This window comes from Platalea leucorodia (genome assembly GCF_965183815.1).
Source record: "Platalea leucorodia genome assembly, chromosome: W".
Lineage (NCBI taxonomy): Eukaryota > Metazoa > Chordata > Aves > Pelecaniformes > Threskiornithidae > Platalea > Platalea leucorodia.
In genome coordinates, this window is record NC_138859.1 from 13857784 (window position 1) to 13878888 (window position 21105).

A 21105-nucleotide genomic window follows, 5' to 3' on the forward strand; every position below is an offset into this window, starting at 1 on the left:
ACACAGACCCAAAGGATTATTTTTCTAGAATTTGACCCCTTAAATGGTTAGCCTCAACTAAGTATAAGCATGAAGGAAAACAGCCCTTGAACCATCAGTTGGTTATAACTTTAGGACTGAGCTGCCAGTGCTAATGTTGCCTTTTAATTTGTTTCTACCTCAGAATAACTCCTATTGCTGCATCTGAGGGTGGATTCAGACTTTTTTTGCGTGTGTGCTTATGAAGAAATGGTGAATTACACTTGGCCGCTCGAGGGGCGTCGCAGCCTCGCGCAGGTTACTGCGCGCCCGCGGAGTCCGCCCGCACCCGGCCCGGCTCTCGCTGGTCGCTATGGGGACGCCTCCACCGGGCGGGGGAGGGAGGGGTGCGGAGCCCCGCTCCCGCTCCCGCTCCCGTTCCCGGTGGTGCCGCTCAGGCTGGCGGCTTGGCGCATGCGCGCAATCGGGCTGTGCAGTCACGGCGCTGCGCTGTATCTTCCGTCTCTGAACTGCTAGGGCCCAGTCCGCGCTGCTCCTCCGCTAGCACTGTCATGGCTGACCTGCGCTTGAGGCAGATCAAGATCAAGACCGGCGTCGTGAGGCGGTGAGTGCACGCGGGGGGGGAAGCCGTTGGGGGAGGCTGAGGGCGGTCCCGCCATTCCTGAGGGGGCGAGCGGGAGTGGGCTCGGCCCTGCTGCGAGCTCTGAGGGCAGTCCCCGTCGCTCTGAGCGGGGAGGGGGCCCTGCCGCCGCCGCGGCTCCCGGGGGCTCCGCCGGGCCGAGCGGAGGAGCTGCGAGCGGAGCTTCGTGCGCTGCCGGCCGTGCCTGCTGCGGGGTCTGGAGGTGGTTGTTGCGCTGGGGTGGGGCTGCCGAGGTGTGCTGGAGTGCGGCTGTGGCACAAGTTCTGCCATGGCTACCGGTTTTTTCTTGCGCACCGTCGTCAGGAAAAGGCCTTTCTTTCCCGAGATCGCAATTAAATGGGGGGTTTTGTCACGCTGCCCCGTCAGTGTACAGGGCAATCTCGCCGCATACCTCGCAGAGTCAGGAAGTCTTACCTGTTTTACCAAGACAAATGTTGAATGGGTTATTTCTGATTCGATAGTTCATACTGCAAAACCGATGGTAAGTTCAACACCTGAGTCTCGGTTTTGTCTAGGTTTAACACAGTCTTCGTTTTTAAGAAAAGCTGCAGTTTATCTATCTGAATCCCTCTTATTATGACTGTAAGCGCAAGGCTTTGACATTAAATATTTGGTCACAGTGGGGTTTATTAACACTGCACCCTACAAAGACTGCACTGACTCAGGCAGAGACAGGAATTAGTATGTTTGCTGGATCAGGAGGTTAAATAGTCCAGTTTTGTACAATCAACTTTGTATTATGACTTATTTAAATTCAGTTAGTAAAAGACTAACAGCAAAATGGGTACACTTTCTAATACCTGATTAGCTTTTAAGGATTGGACTTCAAGACTAGAAAAGTAAAATGGATACAAGTTTATCATTATGTTTATGCTAGATAAAGACACTTTGAGTTCTCATAAAAAAAAAACCAAACTAAAACTCAAAATGGGGAGCAGTTCTCAAGTACTGCTGCAAGCAAGAAATTGATTATATGATTGTAAGGTCCTGTTTCCTGTCACTCTGCAGGGCATGCAAATAATGAACTTGTGTGTTATTTTTAAGCTAGAAAGTTTTAGTGTGGTCTGATTGAGCAGCTTGGTGACTGCTTCTTGCTTTGGGTCCCTTTCATGACCTGTGTTACAGTTACTGGCTTTGCTGGACAGGAACATTGTAAATATTCTCTTTGCATTTGTAAGTGAATGGTAGTTTGTGTCAGTTTTTGTAGACAAAGTATTCTGAGGTGTGGGAGAAGTAGATTTACTTAGGTTAACATTTTTTTTCAGTCTCTGTATTCTTTCTGTCAGCCAAAAATATAATTTATTGGTGTCTAGACACTTTTTAGAAAACTGTTGTATCTATATATTGGGTTTGCATGGCAAGGTTTGTTAGTGGAGGAGGGGGCTACAGGGGTGGTTTTTGTGAGAAGAGGCCAGAAGCTTCCCTCATGTCCAATAGAGCCAGTACCAGCTGACTCCAAGACAGACCTGCCGCTGGCCAAAGCTGAGCCAATCAGCGATGGTGGTAATGCCTCTGTGATAACATATTTAAGAAGGGGAAAAAACTGCTGCACAACAGCAGCCAGGAGAGAGGAGGGAGAATATGTGAGAGAAACAACTCTGCAGACACCAAGGTCAGTGAAGAAGGAGGGGGGGGAGGTGCTCCAGGCACCAGAGCAGAGATTCCCCTGCAGTCTGTGGTGAAGACCATGGTGAGGCAGGCTGTCCCCCTGCAGCCCATGGAGGTCCACAGTAGAGCAGATACCCACCTGCAGCCTGTGGAGGACCCCATGCTAGAGCAGTCCATTCCTGAAGGGCTGTGCCCTGTAGAAAGGACCCACATTGGAGAAGTTCATGGAGGACTGTCTCCCGTGGGAGAGACCCCACGCTGGAGCAGGGAAAGAGTGTGAGGAGTCCTCCCCCTGAGGAGGAAGGAGTGGCAGAGACAATGTGTGATTGCAACTGACTGCAACCCCCATTCCCCGTCCCCCTGTGCCACTCAGGGGGAGGAGGTAGAGAGAAAATTGGTTGTGAAGTTGAGCCCGGGAAGGGGGGGGGGGGGGAGGTGATTTAAGATTTATTTTTATTTCTCATTATCCTACTCTGACTTTTGATTGGCAATAAATTAAATTAATTTCCCCAAGTCGAGTCTGTTTTGCCCGTGATGGTAATTGCTGAGTGATCTCCCTGTCCTTATCTTGACCCATGAGCCTTTTGTCGTATTTTTCTCCTCCTGTCCAGCTGAGGAGGGGGAGTGATAGAGCAGCTTGGTGGGCACCTGGCATCCAGCCAGGGTCAACCCACCACAGTCTAATAAGACACGGTTTTACTTTTGTAGAATTTGTAATTTGTGGAAGTTTCTGTACTGGCTTATTGCTGATGTTTGATGGTTTTACTGAGAGAACTGTGTGGTAATACTGAACAGCACTTCAGATGACCATTGCTTAATAATAAATCATCACAAAAGTTACCTGAACAAGCTTTTTTCCTCATGTTTATAGACTGGGAAACAGAGAGGGAAAGTCTGCATTAGACAATGAACAACTGTGTGGAGATTCCAGTCAGAGCTGGTGCAGGCCTGCATGTTCACATGGTGAATGCTGTACCATGTGGCTGTTTCCCCCTGGACCTAGAAGTGGTTTAATCATGCTAGCGTGGAGCTAGCTCAGTGTCTGTATACCACTGTTCTTAGTGCTTCCAACTCTGAGATTAGCTTGCATGTTCTTCATCTGAATTTCTCTGCTGCTGCAGTTTAAGTGAGTCAGAGCTGAGAACAAGAGATTAGAAGTTAGTAGTAGTGTTATCCTGTGTGAGCAATTTCTTTACTGCTTAGTGTGGCTCTTCTGTTTGTTCACTTGATTTATGGAACCGCATGAATGCTGTTACAAGTTTGTTGCATCCCAGTTACAGAGTAGGTTGCTTAAATTCCCACTGAATATTAGGTCAGTTACAATGATACTAACACAGTTCAAATTATATACAGTCAAAATTAATAGACACAAAGGTTCTAATGTTTCTACTTTGTTTCTAATAGCACCCTTTCCCTGATCTTATACTCACCTTTTTGCTGGCCCTCTAGGTCCTAAGGCCACTGGCTAAATTTGGTAATGGGGAGGGGACAAATTCAAGCAAGTCATCAGTATCTCAAATCCTTTGCTGAGAGGAGTATGATATTGATGGTTTTGTGCTTCTCTGAGTCTGCATATAAAAACGCATATAAAAATCCACATCTTAGTTTTTCTTCATTGTTTTGCACTCCACACTTTATCTGAATTTACTGTATATGGTGTTTTGCATCTGTTAAATAGTTTTTCTTTGTTATCCTAAAACTGGTTTTACCCATCTCTCAGGGTTGCATTTCTTTGATGACCAGTACTTGACTATTGGTGAGTTGTTTATAGCACTGGGGCATTTCAGCATCTTCCTGCGCCTGTGTTTTCAAGGGCTCTGCTATCACCCCGTGCTCCTGCTCTCATCAGATTTGATCATTTATGCTGCATTTTTAGTCTAAGTCAGAGATAGCTCATTCTTGTTAGTAACAAAAAAATCAATACAGCAGTGTTATACCACATGATTGTACAAAGCTGAGCAAAAACTAAAACAAAGTAGGTAATTGTTACCTAATCATAATAGCGGTTACAGTTAAACAAGTAAAAGAAAGCTCTAGGCTGTCTGAGACAAGTCCGGGCAAAGTCTGACTATTCCTGAGAACTATTTTGTGAGCCTAATAAAAATCCTGTGGCCTCTTAAAAACCATACTTAATAAATTACATTATGTTTCAGGGGCACTGTATAGGTGGGCATTCCTCTGAGGTGAAACAATTGCCAGTTGTGACAGGAGAAGACTTGGTGTTGGTCCATGGTGGCTTAAGCTAATATAAATCTGAGCTGCTGTGTTACAGCCTCCTGTCTGGCACAAGGACTTAGGTGGTCACATATCTGTATGTTTCAGGGAGCTGATCCACTGAAAAATAACCCAGACTTAAAAAGAAAAAGTTATTTTGAAGGATGAGACCTGCCTGGACCAGCTTACCATGCTGCTGTATATGTTTCAGAGCTAATACAGAGAAAGTGATGAAAACACCTGGGGAAATTATACAAGTGGAGTCAGCAGGATTCAGATTTGCTTTTGAAGAATAGCTGTGTGAATAAGCAAGTAAACGGCTTGTGCTTGTTGTGTGATAACAATATGCACATCTACAGTTACTCTGCAGCAGCTGGCATACTGTAAGTGAAAGTAACTTTAAAAAAAAAAAAAAATTCTTACACTCCCTGTGAGGGAGATGATACAGCAACGGCTCCCACTTCTGTGACAGTTGCACATAAATGCAAGAAGAGGTGTGGCTCTGTCCCACTACACCCTTCCTTCTCCAACTAGAAGCTTAGTTCTGTACTCCGTGCTACAGTGGGTGTGCATGTGACTTGAGTCAACTTAGGAATGTTAATATTGTCCTCTCATTTGGGACTATGGCAACTATATAAGTATTTATTCCTAGTGTGTGAGAGGATGCACATAGAGGCTTATTAAACATGCCATAAAGTGACTGACTTTACATTTCAATTAATTTTCCTTATTTTTTTCTGAATTTGCAGTTTAGAAAAGTGCATTGAATTTAGCCTGTAATACTGATTTTCAGGCACATTCAATGCTCAGGCTATAAGAGTATATAAAAAAAGATAAGGGTCAAGAATAGGGTCAAGAATACTTTTACCAAGTTTGAATAATGGCTTGCTTATGCCTGAAAAAAAATAGTTTTCATGCACATAATAAAGAAATCTGTCTTATTCAGTGATAGTATATTCTTCTAGTGAAATAGAATTCAATGAACAGTGGCCTCTATTCCAGACCATTTATAATTCTGCAATAGTGCTGAATGATGCACACTTACTGAAGTGTGACCTTGGGCAAGACCTACAGTCACAGTGCAAAGTAAAATGAAGCATTGCCACTGCTTCCTTTCTCCTCTTTGGAAGCTAAAAATACTGTGCATGGCTTTTCTACAGTTTTGCACACTTGAGTTAGCTCCTTATACAGTGGATACCCTTAATAAAATGACAACAGCAATTTAGTTTTATCATTTGAACTGGCACTGGCTACATGGCTCAAAAATACAGTATCAGAGTAACTGAATGTGTGTTGAGTCTAATTCTTTTTTCCATTTTCCAGAGAGCTGCTTTTCCATTAACTTTGGGAAAACATAATGGCAGATTCATTTAAAATAAGCTCAGCTCCACCCTTCATATGAGTGACTTAGCCTGTGCAATAAGAAATTAAGATCAAGGGATGTTTTTTCATTAGCCTGTGGCTTTGTTATTTGCATTCCAAAGACAGCATTATGAAACACAACCGTATCTGCAATATAACTAACTCATCTCAAGGAGCTTTAAGACACTTACTGTAGCATATGCTAACTATTGCAAGATGCCTTGATGGAAGGATATTAAAATTACTGGTAATTGACATAAATTATGACAAAGTGTTTTAGGCTTTCTGAGCAAAGCAACACACATTACAGAGGAGCAGCCCCATAATGTAACTGATTAATGAAGGATTGCTGAGGCATACACAGCTGATGTTATGAAAAATGAATTCTTTGTTGTTGTTGTGCCGACAACCCAGCAACTGTAGTCGGAAAAGACTATTAGTGAGAATCATTATCAATAGCGATATTTTCAAACTCTGTTATAGCAATCAGGCTAGAATTTATTCAATAGATTTACTTCATTTGGTGGTAATTGATCAAAATCAAAATTTATCAATGTGCTTGCACTAACAGTCAAGCAAAAGTGGTCTATTTACCACCTGACTTGGTCCAAATTAAGATTAAATTGATGATCAATTAATCTTAGAAGAGGCAGTGTTGTATTTTGTGGAGGAGCAGCAGCAAAAGTGGCAAATAAATGGAGTAAAGACAGGAGATTAGTAGAATGAGCAGAAATGAGCTGAATTGCTACATTTTGCAGCTAATGAGCATGCAACTGGATTGCAAATGACTGGATTTATAGTGTTGGTATAAAAATAAAACTGGCTGTAGCTTAGAGCTGTCAGATATGGAGACAGAAATTGGAGCATATTTGACATCACCCTTCTACAAATAGAAAAGGCAGAGCAGAGTCTCAGGTGATACCTCTAACTGTGTGTCATTGACAAAACAGTTTATGGGATAAAAATGGTTTTGGGTCAGAGGTTTGGGGACATGGTGAAAGAGCAAAACAAATGTTTATTTTGGTACTTCCATCCATTACTCTGGCAAGGTGTTATATTTTTGTACAAACAAACTTTGTACACAGCAAATGAGTATGGAAAAATTCTTGGCTTATACAGTGCCTCTGACACAACATAAAAGTCTCCAACAAGAATTCAAGAAATGTACACACACAATGTCAGGCTTCTGTGAAGTATTTCAAGTTAAAAAGCTAACGATAACTTTGTTTTCAACTACATGAAGCCTTATTTCAGTTTTCATAGAATCATTTAGGTTGGAAAATACCCTTAAGAGCATCGAGTCCAACCGTAAGCCTAACACTGCCAAGTCCACCTCTAAACCATGTCCCTAAGCACCACATCTACACATCTTTTAAATACCTCCAGGGATGGGGACTCAACCACTTCCCTGGGCAGCCTGTTCCAGTGCCTGACTTACCCTTTCACTGAAGAAGTTTTTCCTAGTATCCAGTCTAAACCTCCCCTGGTGCAACTTGAGGCCATTTCCTCTAGTCCTATCCTTTGTTACTAGGGAGAAGAGACTGACCCCCACCTTGCTACAACCTCCTTGCAGGTAGTTGTAGAGAGCAATAAGGTCTCCCCTCAGCCTCCTCTTCTCCAGACTAAACAACCCCAGCTCCCTCAGCCGCTCCTCATAAGACCTGTTCTCTAGACCCTTCACCAACTTTGTTGCCCTCCTTTGGACACGCTCCAGCACCTCAATGTCCTTCTTGTAGTGAGGGGCCCAAAACCGAACACAGTACTCGAGGTGCGGTCTCACCAGTGCCGAGTACAGGGGCACTATCATCACCTCCCTGGTCCTGCTGGCCACACTATTCTTGATACAAGCCAGGATGCTATTGGCCCTCTTGGCCACCTGAGCACACTGCTGGCTCATATTCAGCCGGCTGTCAACCAGCACCCCCAGGTCCTTTTCCGCCAGGCAGCTCTCCAGCCACTCTTCCCCCAAGCCTGTAGCGTTGCATGGGGTTGTTGTGACCCAAGTGCAGGACCCAGGGAGGGGAGACCTTATTGCTCTCTACAACTACGTCTGTATAAAATACATCTCAATATCTGAGTCTATCCGAGTGATACATTGTAAAGAATGAATGTCGTTATATACCTTTTTGAGTTTGAGGGGAGACAACAGTGAATTTTTTGAAGTGTCGAACCAAAGCTGTAGTTATTTTTGAGGTCAGTTTTTTGCTGATCAATGTGATGCCTTTGCATTATAATATACTTTATGGAGCTTTGTAGAGACTTTTCTGAATGGAATATTCATCATGAACTTGGTGTATATCAAAATTAATGCAGTTATTCTGATAATATAGAATACATCTTACAGGTATGCTATTATTGCTTAACTGTAACATAAATAAATATAAAAATGTTGAGAAGTTGAATTTCTTAGTCCTTGTTATTCTTAACTGTCCTTTATGTTTTGTTTGTGTAGTGCATTTTAAATTACTCGTTTCAACTGAAGTTCTGTCTTATACTGAAAACAATATATCTGTTGACTTAATTTCCATTTACTTGTCATATGTCATAGTTGCACTTGAGAAGAATTTGAAAAATACAATAGCATTTTAAGGTAGCTGAGAGGATACATGTTGTAACGTATGCCAAAATGTTTTACCTTGAGGGCATGAAGGACTAGAATTTCTATTTTGTGAGAAAAGTTAAGATTTTTCTTTTAAAAAGGGTGAGTACCCTTCTCTCCTATTGGTGTCCATTTAAGTTATGTTTATAGACTACTACTGAAAAAACAGGCTTGTTTTTACCAAAGAAAAGAAAAAGGATATCATTTAGAACAACATTTAGATTCCTAACTTTTGCAATCAGATTTGAGAGAACTGGTCGCAGAGCTGACAATATTTCTTAACACAGTGTGCCTTTCAATGTATAGAACTTTTTGGTGATTAGTGTTTGGTTTAATAACACACTGATGTTTTAGTTGTTGCTAAGTAGTGCTTACACTAAGTCAAGGACTTTTCTGCTTCCTGTGCTCTGCCAGGTGCACAAGAAGCTGGGAGGGAGCATAGCCAGGACAGCTGACCCAGACTGGCCAAAGGGCTATTCCGTACCATATGACGGCATGCTCATCACATAAAGCTGGGGGAAGAAGAAGGAAGGGGGGGACATTCGGAGTGATGGCATTTGTCTTCCCAAGTAACCGTTACACGTGATGGAGCCCTGCTTTCCTGGAGATGGCTGAACACCTGCCTGCCAATGGGAAGTAGTGAATGAATTCCTTGTTTTGCTTTGCTTGTGCGCGCGGCTTTTGCTTTGCCTATTAAACTGTTCTTATCTCAACCCATGAGTTTTCTCCCTTTTGCCCTTCCGATTCTCTCCCCCATCCCATTGCGGGGGAGTGAATGAGCGGCTGTGTGGTACTTAGTTGCTGGCTGGGGTTAAACCACGACAAGAGCTATTACAGGATGCAGGATATTGTGTAGCTGAAATAAGGCTAACTGTAGGGTTTCAGATGGGTACTAGGTGACAGAATTGTTTAAAAACAAGAGAATATTCTAAGGAACTGCTTGTGGTAGAAGAAAGGCTTATTACATATAACAATGTCGTGGTTTAACCCCAGCCAGCAACTAAGTACCACACAGCCGCTTGCTCACTCCCCCCTCAGTGGGATGGGGGAAGACAATTGGAAGGGTAAAAGTGAGAAAACTCATGGGTTGAGATAAGAACAGTTTAATCGTTGAAATAAAATTATAATAATTATAAATTGTAATGAAAAGGAAAATAACAGAGAGAAATAAAACTCAAGAAAGACAAGTGATGCAAATGAAAACAATTGCTTACCACCTACCAACCAATGCCCAGCTGGTCTCCAAGGAGTGCCCCTCCCTAGTTTTATTGCTGAGCATGATGTCATATGGTATGGAATATCCCTTTGGTTAGTTGGGGTCAGCTGTCCTGGCTGTGTCCCCTCCCAACTTCTTGTGCACACCCAGCCTGCTTGCTGGTGGGGTGGTGTGAGAGACAGAAAAGGCCTTGACTCTGTGTAAGCACTGCTCAGCAATGACAAAAACATCCCTGTATTATCAACACTGTTTCCAGCACAAATCCAAAACATAGCCCCATACTAGCTACTATGGAAAAAATTAACTCTATCCCAGTCAAAACCAGCACATTCTCCTCCTCTTATTCCATACCACTTACGTCATGCTCAGGTCCCACACTATTGTTACCCACCACTCCCCTTCCTATTCTTTGATACAATACACATATGTCTGTAAAATGTCCACATATGTCCATTGAGTTAATTTAGTCCATGACTTTGGGCTCCATCTGTGATGGTGGTCACTCAGGACAGGAGAGGTAGTGTGTTGCATGGAGTTATCAGGCACCAAAACCAGCTCAGGTCACTGCTGCACTTGCACTGCTTCTTGTAAGGCTTGTTCTCCATTGGTTCGGGTGGTTTCTGCTATGGTAATTCCTATAACATGCAACTCTCGATCATGGCTTACAACAATTTAAAGGTATTTCCATTACAATCTCCACCCCTGGCCCCTTTGGACCAGGTTATAGGGTTTAACATTGCAATGAACTCCTCCCCTTGCCCCTGCTCTGGCTTGGACTTATCCACAGACTGCAGTCCCTTAGGGGTGTACCTGCTCCAAGTGGAGCCTTATCTATGAGCCACAGTCTCTCCAGGGGTATACCTGCTGTGGCATGGATTTATCCACAGCCACAGTCACTTAGAGGTGTGCCTGTTCCAGCGTGGCCTTCTCCATGGGCTGAAATGCCTTCAGAGATATACCTGCTCCAGCATGGCCTCACCCACAGCCACAACGCCTTCAGAAGTAAACCTGCTCCAACATGGCCTTACCCATGGCTGCAGTCCCTCCAGGGGAGTACCTGCTCTGTCGTGGCCTTACCCATGGCCACACGCTTTGAGGTGCTCCAGCATGACCTCATGCACAGCCACTGATGCTTCAAGGTGTACCTGCTGCAGCACGGACTTATCCACAGCCACAGATGCTTCAAGGTGTACCTTCTCCAGCATGGACTTATCCTTGGGCCACAATCCCTTCAGAGATATACCTGCTGCGGCACAGACGTAACCACGGCCACAGACGCTTCGAGATGTACCTGCTCTGGTGTGGACTTATTCATGGCCACAGACGCTTCAGGGTGTCCTGCTCCCGCATGGACTCACCCACAGGTCACAGTCCCTTCGACTTGAGTTCATACTGGAGTTCCAGCCTGTCCAGTACAGCAGCACAGAAACAGCAGCGATGCCCTGGCCATCTGCCAGCCCAGGCGCATGGCCATTGCTGTTATCAGAATGTTCCCAGGCACAGCAGAGTCAGATGATAAGCAGTACAGCGAAAGCAAAAAGCAGCCACTAACGAGCACTAGACTCTAATATGCAGTAAAGGCAAGCAAGCCCCGTGGCAAGCACAGGAGCCTGCCAATTAATACCTAAACAGTAATGACAGCTATAAATTTGATCTAGCACATTCCAATCAAATCTGTCTTTATCTCGAACCCTTTGAGCCCCACGTTGGGCACCAGAAAGGACCGTCATGGTTTAACCCCAGCCAGCAACTAAGCACCACACAGCCACTCGCTCACTCCCCCCTGATGGGATGGGGGAAGAGAATCGGAAGAGTAAAAGTGAGAAAACTCATGGGTTGAGATAAAGACAGTTTAATCATTGAAATAAAATAATAATAATAATAATAAATTGTAATGAAAAGGAAAATAACAGAGAGAAGTAAAACCCAAGAAAGACAAGTGATGCAAATGAAAACAATTGCTCGCCACCAACTGACCGATGCCCAGTCAGTCCCTGAGCAGTGGTCCCCCTGGTCAACTCTCCCCTAGTTTTATTGCTGAGCATGACATCATATGGTATGGAATATCCCTTTGGTCAGTTGGGGTCAGCTGTCCCAGCTGTGTCCCCTCCCAACTTTTTGTGCACCTCCAACCTACTTGCTGGCGGGGCAGTGTGAGGAGCAGAAAAGGCCTTGACTCTGTGTAAGCGCTGCTCAGCAGTAACTAAAATATCTCTGTATTATCAACACTGTTTTCAGCACAAATCCAAAACATATCCCTATACTAGTTACTATGAAGAAAATTAACCCTATCCCAGCCAAAACCAGCACAGACAAGTATAACTATAAGTAAGTAATCTACATTGTTTCCTTTTTTGATTTTGGATTTTTGCAGTTAAAAGTTAAAGTTACTGTAGCTTACATTTTGTATGACACTGTAAAATGTCTGCTAAAGTTATGGCTGTAGTAGTTTTTATGGTTACAGGTTTTTCTATCTATAAATGACCCATGTACTTGAAATGCAACAACTTATGGTCTGGCTTTTTCTGGTACCTACTGAGCTATTCTTACTCTGTTCACCGTGTATGATGACACAATATATAAGATTCTGGTTTAGTATTCATTTTAACCGGGGGGGGACCCACCCCACCCCCCAAAAGAAAAAAAAAACAAAACCAGAATCTTGCTTCTAGATAGATAAAGGGTGAAGGAAGAAGAGAGGAACAAACTATCATGTGGGTATCTTTGTGTATAATTCTGCTGAAATTTTTAATGAAGAGGTGATTAAGGGATAGTATTGCTCCATTATGAAATTTCACTTTCCTTTTGAAATCAATAGCTTGCTTTAATTTAGCATCTCCCAAGCTACGTATTCAATAGAAACAGCTTCATGGCATCTAGAGGAAGGATCTACTACAGAAAATGTTTTCAAATCAAAACTTCTTAATAGCATTAATATCAGCATCCCAATCATATGAATGATAAATGGAACATTAAATTGGACAATTCTGATTACTGAATAAAGTGCAATAGAAAAAGTGTCACAGAAAGCAGTCTCATATTTCAGGTTTCACGTAATGTTTCCGGTTTTGAAAGCAGAATATTTCAAGTTCTGCTTCTGAAATGCACAGTTAATATAGAAATAGAAGTAGGTAGATAAATATGGATGTAATTATTAAGCATCCAGATCTGAGAAAGGTGGGCAAAAAATCAAGTTCAAACTTAGTTCTAAACTAGGCCAGAACATGCAGTCCTTTATCTTTTGACAAAAGTAAGCAAACTTGAATAGCAGTCAGTTTGAAAAGTTAGTGTGCATAGAGGAAGATGTGAGTGTGAAAACGTAATGTGAAAATATAAGTAGTGACAAACATTGTGCCTTTTGTTCTAGCTAAAGGTTAAAATAATTCAAAATGCTGAGTTTAGCGATGCAAGTTGCCTTTAGTTTTGATGGCCTACACACTTTAGTAAGTAAATCAACATAAAAACTGCTTTTAATCATATCTCTCTCCCCCTGCTCCTCAAGGGAATTTTCTGTTCTCATTCAAAAAAAAATCATGTCTCACAGGTTGATTAAAATTAACTTCTTTGGAACCTAAAAATAGCAAAGCAAATAATGCTGTCTGGAATTAAATCAAGCAACCTTGATCAAACAATTAACTCATCCTCTATTAAATCAATATTTGCTGATGCTAATACTGGAGCTAGTTCCAGTAGTTGGAATTGCAGCCCCTGATTTAGTATCTTTAGTAGTAGTAATTAGGCTGCTGTCTTTCCCCAGTACTACTTTTCAAAGCTAGTACTTGGCTGACTTGTAGAAACTGGTCTAGATGATACCTACACTACATGCTCTACACACTGCTTCTTTATAAGACTGAAGGCCCTCTCCGATGGTGTGATTCCATGGGGGTTGAAACCAGTTCAGGTGAGTGTTGCCACAGCCCAATTTAGGTCAACTGTTGTGGAACCACAGCTTAAGGCTATTTTGGCAAAACAATTTTTGATGATGTAAACTCTGTCAAAAGCAGGGAGAATTCCTGCTGTTGCAATATCAGCATATTCTCTTTGGAATTTTTCTCAAGATATTACTGCAGTGATGTTTTTGTGGCAGCTTCAGTTCATAAAAGGTTCTTATCAACCCAGTACTGTTCTGTCCATCCTCAGCAGCACTTCTAGTAGAGCACTTAACAACTGTGACAAATTAGGAATTAATTTGCTCTGATGTGCTAATGTGACCAAGAAGCTCTCTACAAGACCTTTATTCTCCTTTCATTTGTATAATATTCTTTGCTTATTGGATGTGATTATGTTCTTTTGGCTGTTGAGTTCTCCTGAAACAATCTTACCTAGGCTGATCTATAACAATCTATATAGGCTGATCTGATATAGGCTTGTTCTTGTTTGGGGAAGGATTGTCTTTGGCATGCTCTCAGGTTTGCACTAGCATCTCAATGTTTGTTTTGGTCTTGAATTAGCTAATCAGGAATTACTTCATCATTCTCCAGATCCTGAAGGATGTTCTGGTTTGAATCTAGCATTATGTAATCCAACATATACATAATGAACATGTGTAACAAAGTAGGAGATGTAACAGCAAAATTGCAATAACAACAAATAATTAAGCCTGATAATTGAATTGCAATGTAAAAATTACTGCAGGACATCAGACTAATGTCTGTCAGACCTTAATATTCCCTTCTGACCTTCAAAATTTCTTGCATTACTCTTGAATCTACGCTTGTTAGCAAAAAACATCCTGCTCCCAAATATGGGTCCATTATTAGGATTAAAAGATGGATTATTTTCCCTTTGAAAAATAAGGCCATAAAGAAAATTACTATAATGTAAATTATAGAACTGTTACTTTTGTCTATAACTCCCAAACCAGCATCAAGGTAAATGGAGAAAATACTCTAGGGAACACAAGACTATGAGGCTGCTGTGTTATTTGGGAATTTTACTTTTCATTATTTTGTACGAAAACTAGTATGGAAATATTGCCTTTAATGGCATGACATGGAGTTGTGATCAGGAAAAAAAAACAAAACAAACCATTTTGGGATCATAGTTTGTAAACCTGAAAGTGCTTTTTCTTTTCATTTACACATGATAACTTTTTTTCAGAGTTACTACTAAGAAGAATGTCTGTCATTTTTTGGTGCAGGTGTAGTGGTGTTATTTAGTAGTGAATAGGAAAGAGGAAAGGCCACATGACTATAACAGCCAATATAGGTCACTCACAAAACTGTCAGAGTCTGGATGGTGATGAGAAAGTCTGGCAAATGCTGATCTAAAAGTCGATGATAAGAATGTTGCCTTTGCAGACATCTTAATATTAAGTTTGTTTTGGCTACCTATGATGTGAGGACTTTTTTTTTGAGAGAGAGATAGCTTTCTCCTCTGTACTACTGTCTTTATTAGCAGTCATCCAGATCTACAAGGCAGCTTCTTATCTGCTTCTATTATGTATTTGAAATATGAAGTACTAGTATATAGCTTTTTTAGGATATTCTATATGGATAAGCCCACATAGAATCTTTAAAAATATTTTTAATTGAAATTATTCTTATAAGAATTATTATAGCTAAATTCAGCATTTCCTAGATGCAGTTTTTTTGCAGTGGTTAAGAGCCTTTTTTTATAAAACTGTGTATTATCTTATAGGGCTGCAGCTTTCAGGGTTTTTTTTTGTTTTCAATGGCATAACTTTTTACCATAATAGAACCAGATTAACACAATCACTTGGTTTAATTGCAGATTGGCAAAAGAAAAAGTTATGTATGAAAAAGAAGCAAAACAGCAAGAAGAAAAGATTGAAAAAATGAAAGCTGAAGCATGTGATGATTATGGAATTAAGAAGCAGGTAAACTATCCTAAAACTTGTTTTATAAAATCCTTCTTTGCTCTTATTTAATCATAGTCATCCTTAAATAAAATAATATCCTGTACCTTTTTCCAGACTCCTGTTATATAAGTACTAGACTAAAATCATGTCAATTATAAAAGTCATAATATGCATTTGTAGAAACTTCCTTTCCTCCAGAACTGTTAAATTATAAGGAGACTGGGTATGGATTGTTTAGCACTTGGTGCCAGGATGGCTATCACTCACTAACAGTGGGTATGGTTTAGAGTCACTATTACAATATGATTGAATTTTTCTTGGAAGGTTCCTCATAAAGGATAGTCATTGCAGACAGTTGGTACATGCCCTTTTGGAAGGAGGAGTGTCAAGTTTCCTTGTCATTGGCATGTCTGTGTTTAACTGTAGACTTTATATTCTTTCAGCTAAATATGTTATCTTTTAACTATGCTTTCCCAAGCATTTCCCAGATGTTTTCTCTTAAATCTTCACAGAAACTGAAACTGTAAATTAAAATTATTTTCACTTGTTTCAATAGTCTGGTGACTTCGTGTTATAAAACCTACTGTTCTCCCATCTTCATTTTCAAACAATGGAAGAATAGGTTAAACAAAACCCAATATAAAAATAAATGAAAACAAGCTAGGAGAAAGCTCTTTTAGAACAAATTAAAACAGCTTTTTAAATAAGTTCAGATTTCAGTTCATGTGTGCATGTCCTGCCTTGCTTTCATTATGCCATGAGAAATACAAATAAAGAATTTGTATGCAAATAAAGAATTGTATTTATAGAGCTGAGCTGTCTTCTGCCTCACCACAGACTGATATTCCAAGATCCTACAGAAATAGTATTTCTGAAGATCTGCTGGTGCTAACAAGAACTAATGAATGCAATTCCCATTTTTAGTGTCCCCCATTCATCAGATTATTTGACTGCACCGTGGTATTTCCACAGTGACCTGGCACGATATCATCAAAGTCAAAAACAGCGGAGGCTGGGAACTTCTGCTGTGAAATGAAATGTTACACACTACTTGAAGGTATTTTCAGAGACTGATGACAAAAGCCTTCAAAGAGAATAGTCTCGATTCATTCAGAAATTGCCTGATCCACTTTGAAAGCAATCTATTCCTCCAATGACATCTTCATTTATTGTTCTTTTAGAGCACTTGGCATTCTGGAAGTTGTTAATATTTTAGGTTATAAAGAACTTGGAGGATCGGAAATAATGTGCACGCTTTTCATAGGATCAAATGTCTTACACTAAAGAAAATTATACAATACCAGGAGAGCTTGCTCAAAAAACCATTTTGGATAGAGTTAATACTTTGAGAAGTTCTTCAGGAAAAATATCTGTAGTTACACATTTTAAGAATTGCTTTTAGTTAATAATTCCTAATCTGAATAACTTTATTTAAAAAATATGGTTATAGACTTTATTTCAGTAATGAAAAATAGCATTTGGGGGATGGGAATGAATTCAATCATTTTAAACTAGGAGAATAATTTTAACTTATTTTAGCTGAGATATCAGCTAAATCAGATATGTATATACAAATCAATCCAGAGTTGAGGGAGGGATGCTTAAAAGCATTACTTATCTCTTAATGTACTACTATTCTCATCTAGCTTTCTAGTTATAACTCTGCAGTAGAACATATGGTTTAACAGTACAGAAGTATCTAAGGAAAAAATTACTTTAAAATTAATAATGCCATTCCTAAAGCATACGTAGACTTTAGGGTGTGTCTGGTCTGTAAGGAGGGATCAGTCCCTTTGTAGAACAACGGTTAGGGTTTGACTCAATATTTTTCTCCTAACTCCTTATACAATTGGGCACCTTGTGGTTTCTGCGAACTCAAGTGATCTCTAGCTGAGGCAGTGACCAACTAGGGTAGTTGGCAGTTGTTAGATACTAGCCTTCACCTGCACTGTCCAGATAGACTAATTTAATGAGGAGAAGATTCAGTATCTGAGAAACAAATAGGACTGCTCACAGTGCTGGTATACTCTGACCAAGTATATAACTTGAAGACCCCGTATATTACCATTGTCCTGGGTGCATGTTGTATTTGCATTACTTTCTGTGTCTCAACTCATGTACTTCAGCTGAATCCAAGCTGGGTGAGATCTACTTGTGGTAAGTAGTATATCCCAGGGAAAGAATCACTAGCATTATGGGGCAGGGAAGCCCTTCCTTTCCCATCACTTAGAACTTATTTTAAAAAAACAAAACAAAACAAAACAAAAAACAACAAAAAGAGAAACCCCCACAAAAAGAGAAACCCCCACACCAACAAACAAAAACCAAACAAAACCAACAAACATCCCCCCCCAACCCCACCCACAACAAAAAAACCCACCCACGACAAAAAACCCCAAAACAAAAAAACACACTCTATCTGTTTTTTGTCTACAAAAGGAAGATGAGAAGTTTAGAATTTAGGGGAAAGCTTATAACAATGTATTGGCAGAAAAAAAACCATAATAAATGAAGAGCAGTATTTGGGGGAAAAATACTATGAAAGAAAATATTTTCATAAATTTTATATCTCAAAATCACACTATCTTCAACCACAAGATTTTTAGGAAAAAGGGCTATTAAGTATTTTAATAAAATACTAAATTGAAAACAATTTTAATAAAAACTGAACTATTTTATACAAAACAGGTTCGTATGAGTTAGAAAAAAAAGTATTAAAAGACTTTTTATGTATTCTATCAGGTGTAAATTCTGCATATAGTTTCTGTAGAGGGTCATGAAGACCCCTGACTGGTAGCAGCAAATAATGCAGTTACCTCCGTGTGGATTTTTTTTGTAATGAAGCCTTAGTTTCCACACAGTTGTAATGGCTCTCAATATATGAAGACTTTACACAGGGCTTCATGATACTTTATCTGTAATAGAAACTTTTCACTGTAGTTGCTCATGAATGCAGACTAATGGTAAGAACCAGTAGTTTTCTGTATTTCTGTGGTTGTTGATTTGTCCTGTATATAAATAACATCCTTTCCCATCTCATGCTTTTATCTTGAGGCTTGTGAGTGTGGGAAGAGCCTGAGGTATCTACTCCTTATTTCCTCTCAGTGGGATTGTAGATCTACTCTGGAGTTTTTGTTAACTGTCAGCATTTTTACTGATAAATAATAATTTTTATTTTTTTAAATAGTTACCCTACAGTGTAATGTCATTTCCAGATGAATTAAAAATCCAATGGACTTAACATAGAATTTAATATCTGCATGCCAAAGAGTACATACAGTCTTGTTAATACACAGTTTTTCTCCAAGTATTAGTGAAAAGAGCAATATTTCTCTTACTTTGTTGAGTGGGAGGTAGAATATTTCCTGAAACAGCTAAAAAGAAATACATTTGGAAACAATTTATATTGTTTTGGAAAATTATTGTCAAAGAGCTGCTAACCTTGTTACTGGAGGAGTTCTAGCTGAAAGGAACGTTGTAATGTTCTGTAACTTTTTCATTTCTAAATGTCTATTTAGCATCAAAGAAATGCTCCAGTTAGCTCAGTTGGCTTTTTAAGTTTTTACCTCTTTCCACCCCCTACCCTATTGGTTCAAACAAAGGTTCAATCTTCTCACTGATCAAGTACAGTAAGATTAGATGAAACATACAGTTTCACTGCAGTCTGATTATTTTCATAAGTTTTTTTTTTTTTCTAACAATATATGATCTTTGCTTAATATTCTGAACTCTGTAGCTCTAGCTGCTTAGGTAAAGAGGCAGTGGAAATACTAATGAAGGGTCTAATGCTCCCCCTTATGTATTTGAACAGTATCCTTAACAAGCACAATTTGTTTCCTTAAAAGCTAGCAACTTGAAATTCTCTGTACTAAATACAGAATAATATTCCTAACATACACATGATATTAAAAATGCTTTCAGACTTCGGTTTTATTGCCTAATGTGCTTTCTCAAAGAGACCAAATGATGAAAAATCATTACTGTGATCTTCCTTTTTCCCTTCTGTTTTCCAGAGGCTGTTTTCCTTTTTATCTAGGCAGGTGTAAATACCTTTTGGATTTCAGATTTTCTACTGAAGATTAAAGGCACTTGTGCAATATTTGGAATAAGTTAGTATGGCAACATTCCTATGGTAAAAAAGACTTGCCACCATGATGGGACATGATTCATTTCTTCTGTAGTTGGGCTCACTTTTCTTCTGCTCTAGAGGGAGGAAAAAAATCTGGACTTGATTTTTCTGCTTTCTGTCTATCTAGGGAACTTCTGTTGTGGTTTAACCCCAATTGGCAACTAAGCACCACACAGCCACTCGCTCACCCTCCCCACCCCCCCATTGGGATGGAGGAGAGAATCGGGGAAAAAAGAAGTAAATCCCATGGGTTGAGATAAAGACAGTTTAATAGGACAGCAGAGGAAGAGGAAATAATAATAATCATCATCATAATGATAAAAGAATATACAAAACAAGTGATGCACGATGCACTTGCTCACCACCCGCTGACCGATGCCCAGCCCGTCCCCGAGCAGCGATCACTGCCCCCTGGCCAACTCCCCCCAGCTTATATACTGAGCATGATGTCATATGGTATGGAATAGCCCTTTGGCCAGTCTGGGTCAGCTGTCCTGGCTATGCTCCCTCCCAGCTTCTTGTGCACCTGGCAGAGCATGGGAAGCTGAAAAGTCCTTGACTAGTGTAAGCCCTACTTAGCAACCACTAAAACATCAGTGTGTTATCAACATTATTCTCATCCTAAATCCAAAACACAGCACTATACCAGCTACTAGGAAGAAAATTAACTCTATCCCAGTTGAAACCAGGACAACTTCCCATGTCTGTTCTGCTTCCAGTTTTAGCACAAATATTTCTCCAGGTATTTTGCCTCCACAAAACAGCTGGGGGGATTCCTCCCAAACCTTTAAGCTTATTCTAAAACATCTCCTAACCAGCCTGCTACCTTTTAGCAAAGCATGCATTCAGAATCTATATGCTGTCTTAACAAGCAAACAAAAAACAACAACAAAACCCAACCCTCTAAACCTCTCCCTGAGTCTTAACCTCGGCAGAGAGAAAATTTGGTTATTTGTTCTAACAAGGTTGAGCCATTCTTGTTGGGAAAGCAAGTCTGTCTTTTGTCAGTGTTTTCTTTATGCTACTCCCAGAGAAACCTCTTCATTCAGATGTTTACCACCTCTCAACTGTTTACAGGGTGAGGCTTTATAGTTGCATCAACATGGATCTGTTCAGGTAGAATTTTGAGTTGCTGGGAGGAAATGTGCTGTCTGCTGATTAAATGACAACTTTCTATAATGGATAATTCCATTATCATCCTCTAAGTTAATTTTAAAGGAATAGTATCTGTAATTTATGATACAGAGTATTTAATTAAAAACTTTTTCAGTGGAGGACACGGAGTTTTGCTTCTGTCCTCTGAACAGTATGTCCATTTTTTTAGCTTCAAGTCATGTGGTGTTCTCCCTCCATCCCCTGCTCCTGACAATGAAGAAAACCTTACAGTTGTACACTAGAGGAAAACAGCCAGTGACAAACTGTTTTCCAAAAAGACCAAAGGAACCTTTCTGCCTTTTATGTCCTAAAGTGATCTGCTTTAAAAGAAACAGAGGGTTGGCCCTCACCTGAGAGGGGCTGCAGAGAAAGCTTATTTGAA

At 40.3% G+C, this 21105-nt stretch overlaps 1 protein-coding gene across 2 annotated transcripts in view; it reads left to right on the forward strand.

Moving 5' to 3' along the window:
- The first annotated feature begins 483 nt into the window (after nucleotides 1–483).
- LOC309601591 (tubulin-specific chaperone A-like) overlaps nucleotides 484–21105 on the forward strand; it is a 30602-nt gene continuing 9980 nt past the window's right edge. Inside the window, exons 1-2 of one of the 2 annotated variants that reach the window (XM_082334695.1) lie at nucleotides 484–583; nucleotides 15352–15457. In XM_082334695.1, the coding sequence (XP_082190821.1) occupies nucleotides 531–583; nucleotides 15352–15457 (159 nt within the window). In that variant the 5' untranslated portion in view covers nucleotides 484–530. Of the gene's footprint in view, nucleotides 584–10785; nucleotides 11947–15351; nucleotides 15458–21105 lie in introns of those variants that run through there. The other variant, XM_082334694.1, reaches the window with a different exon arrangement.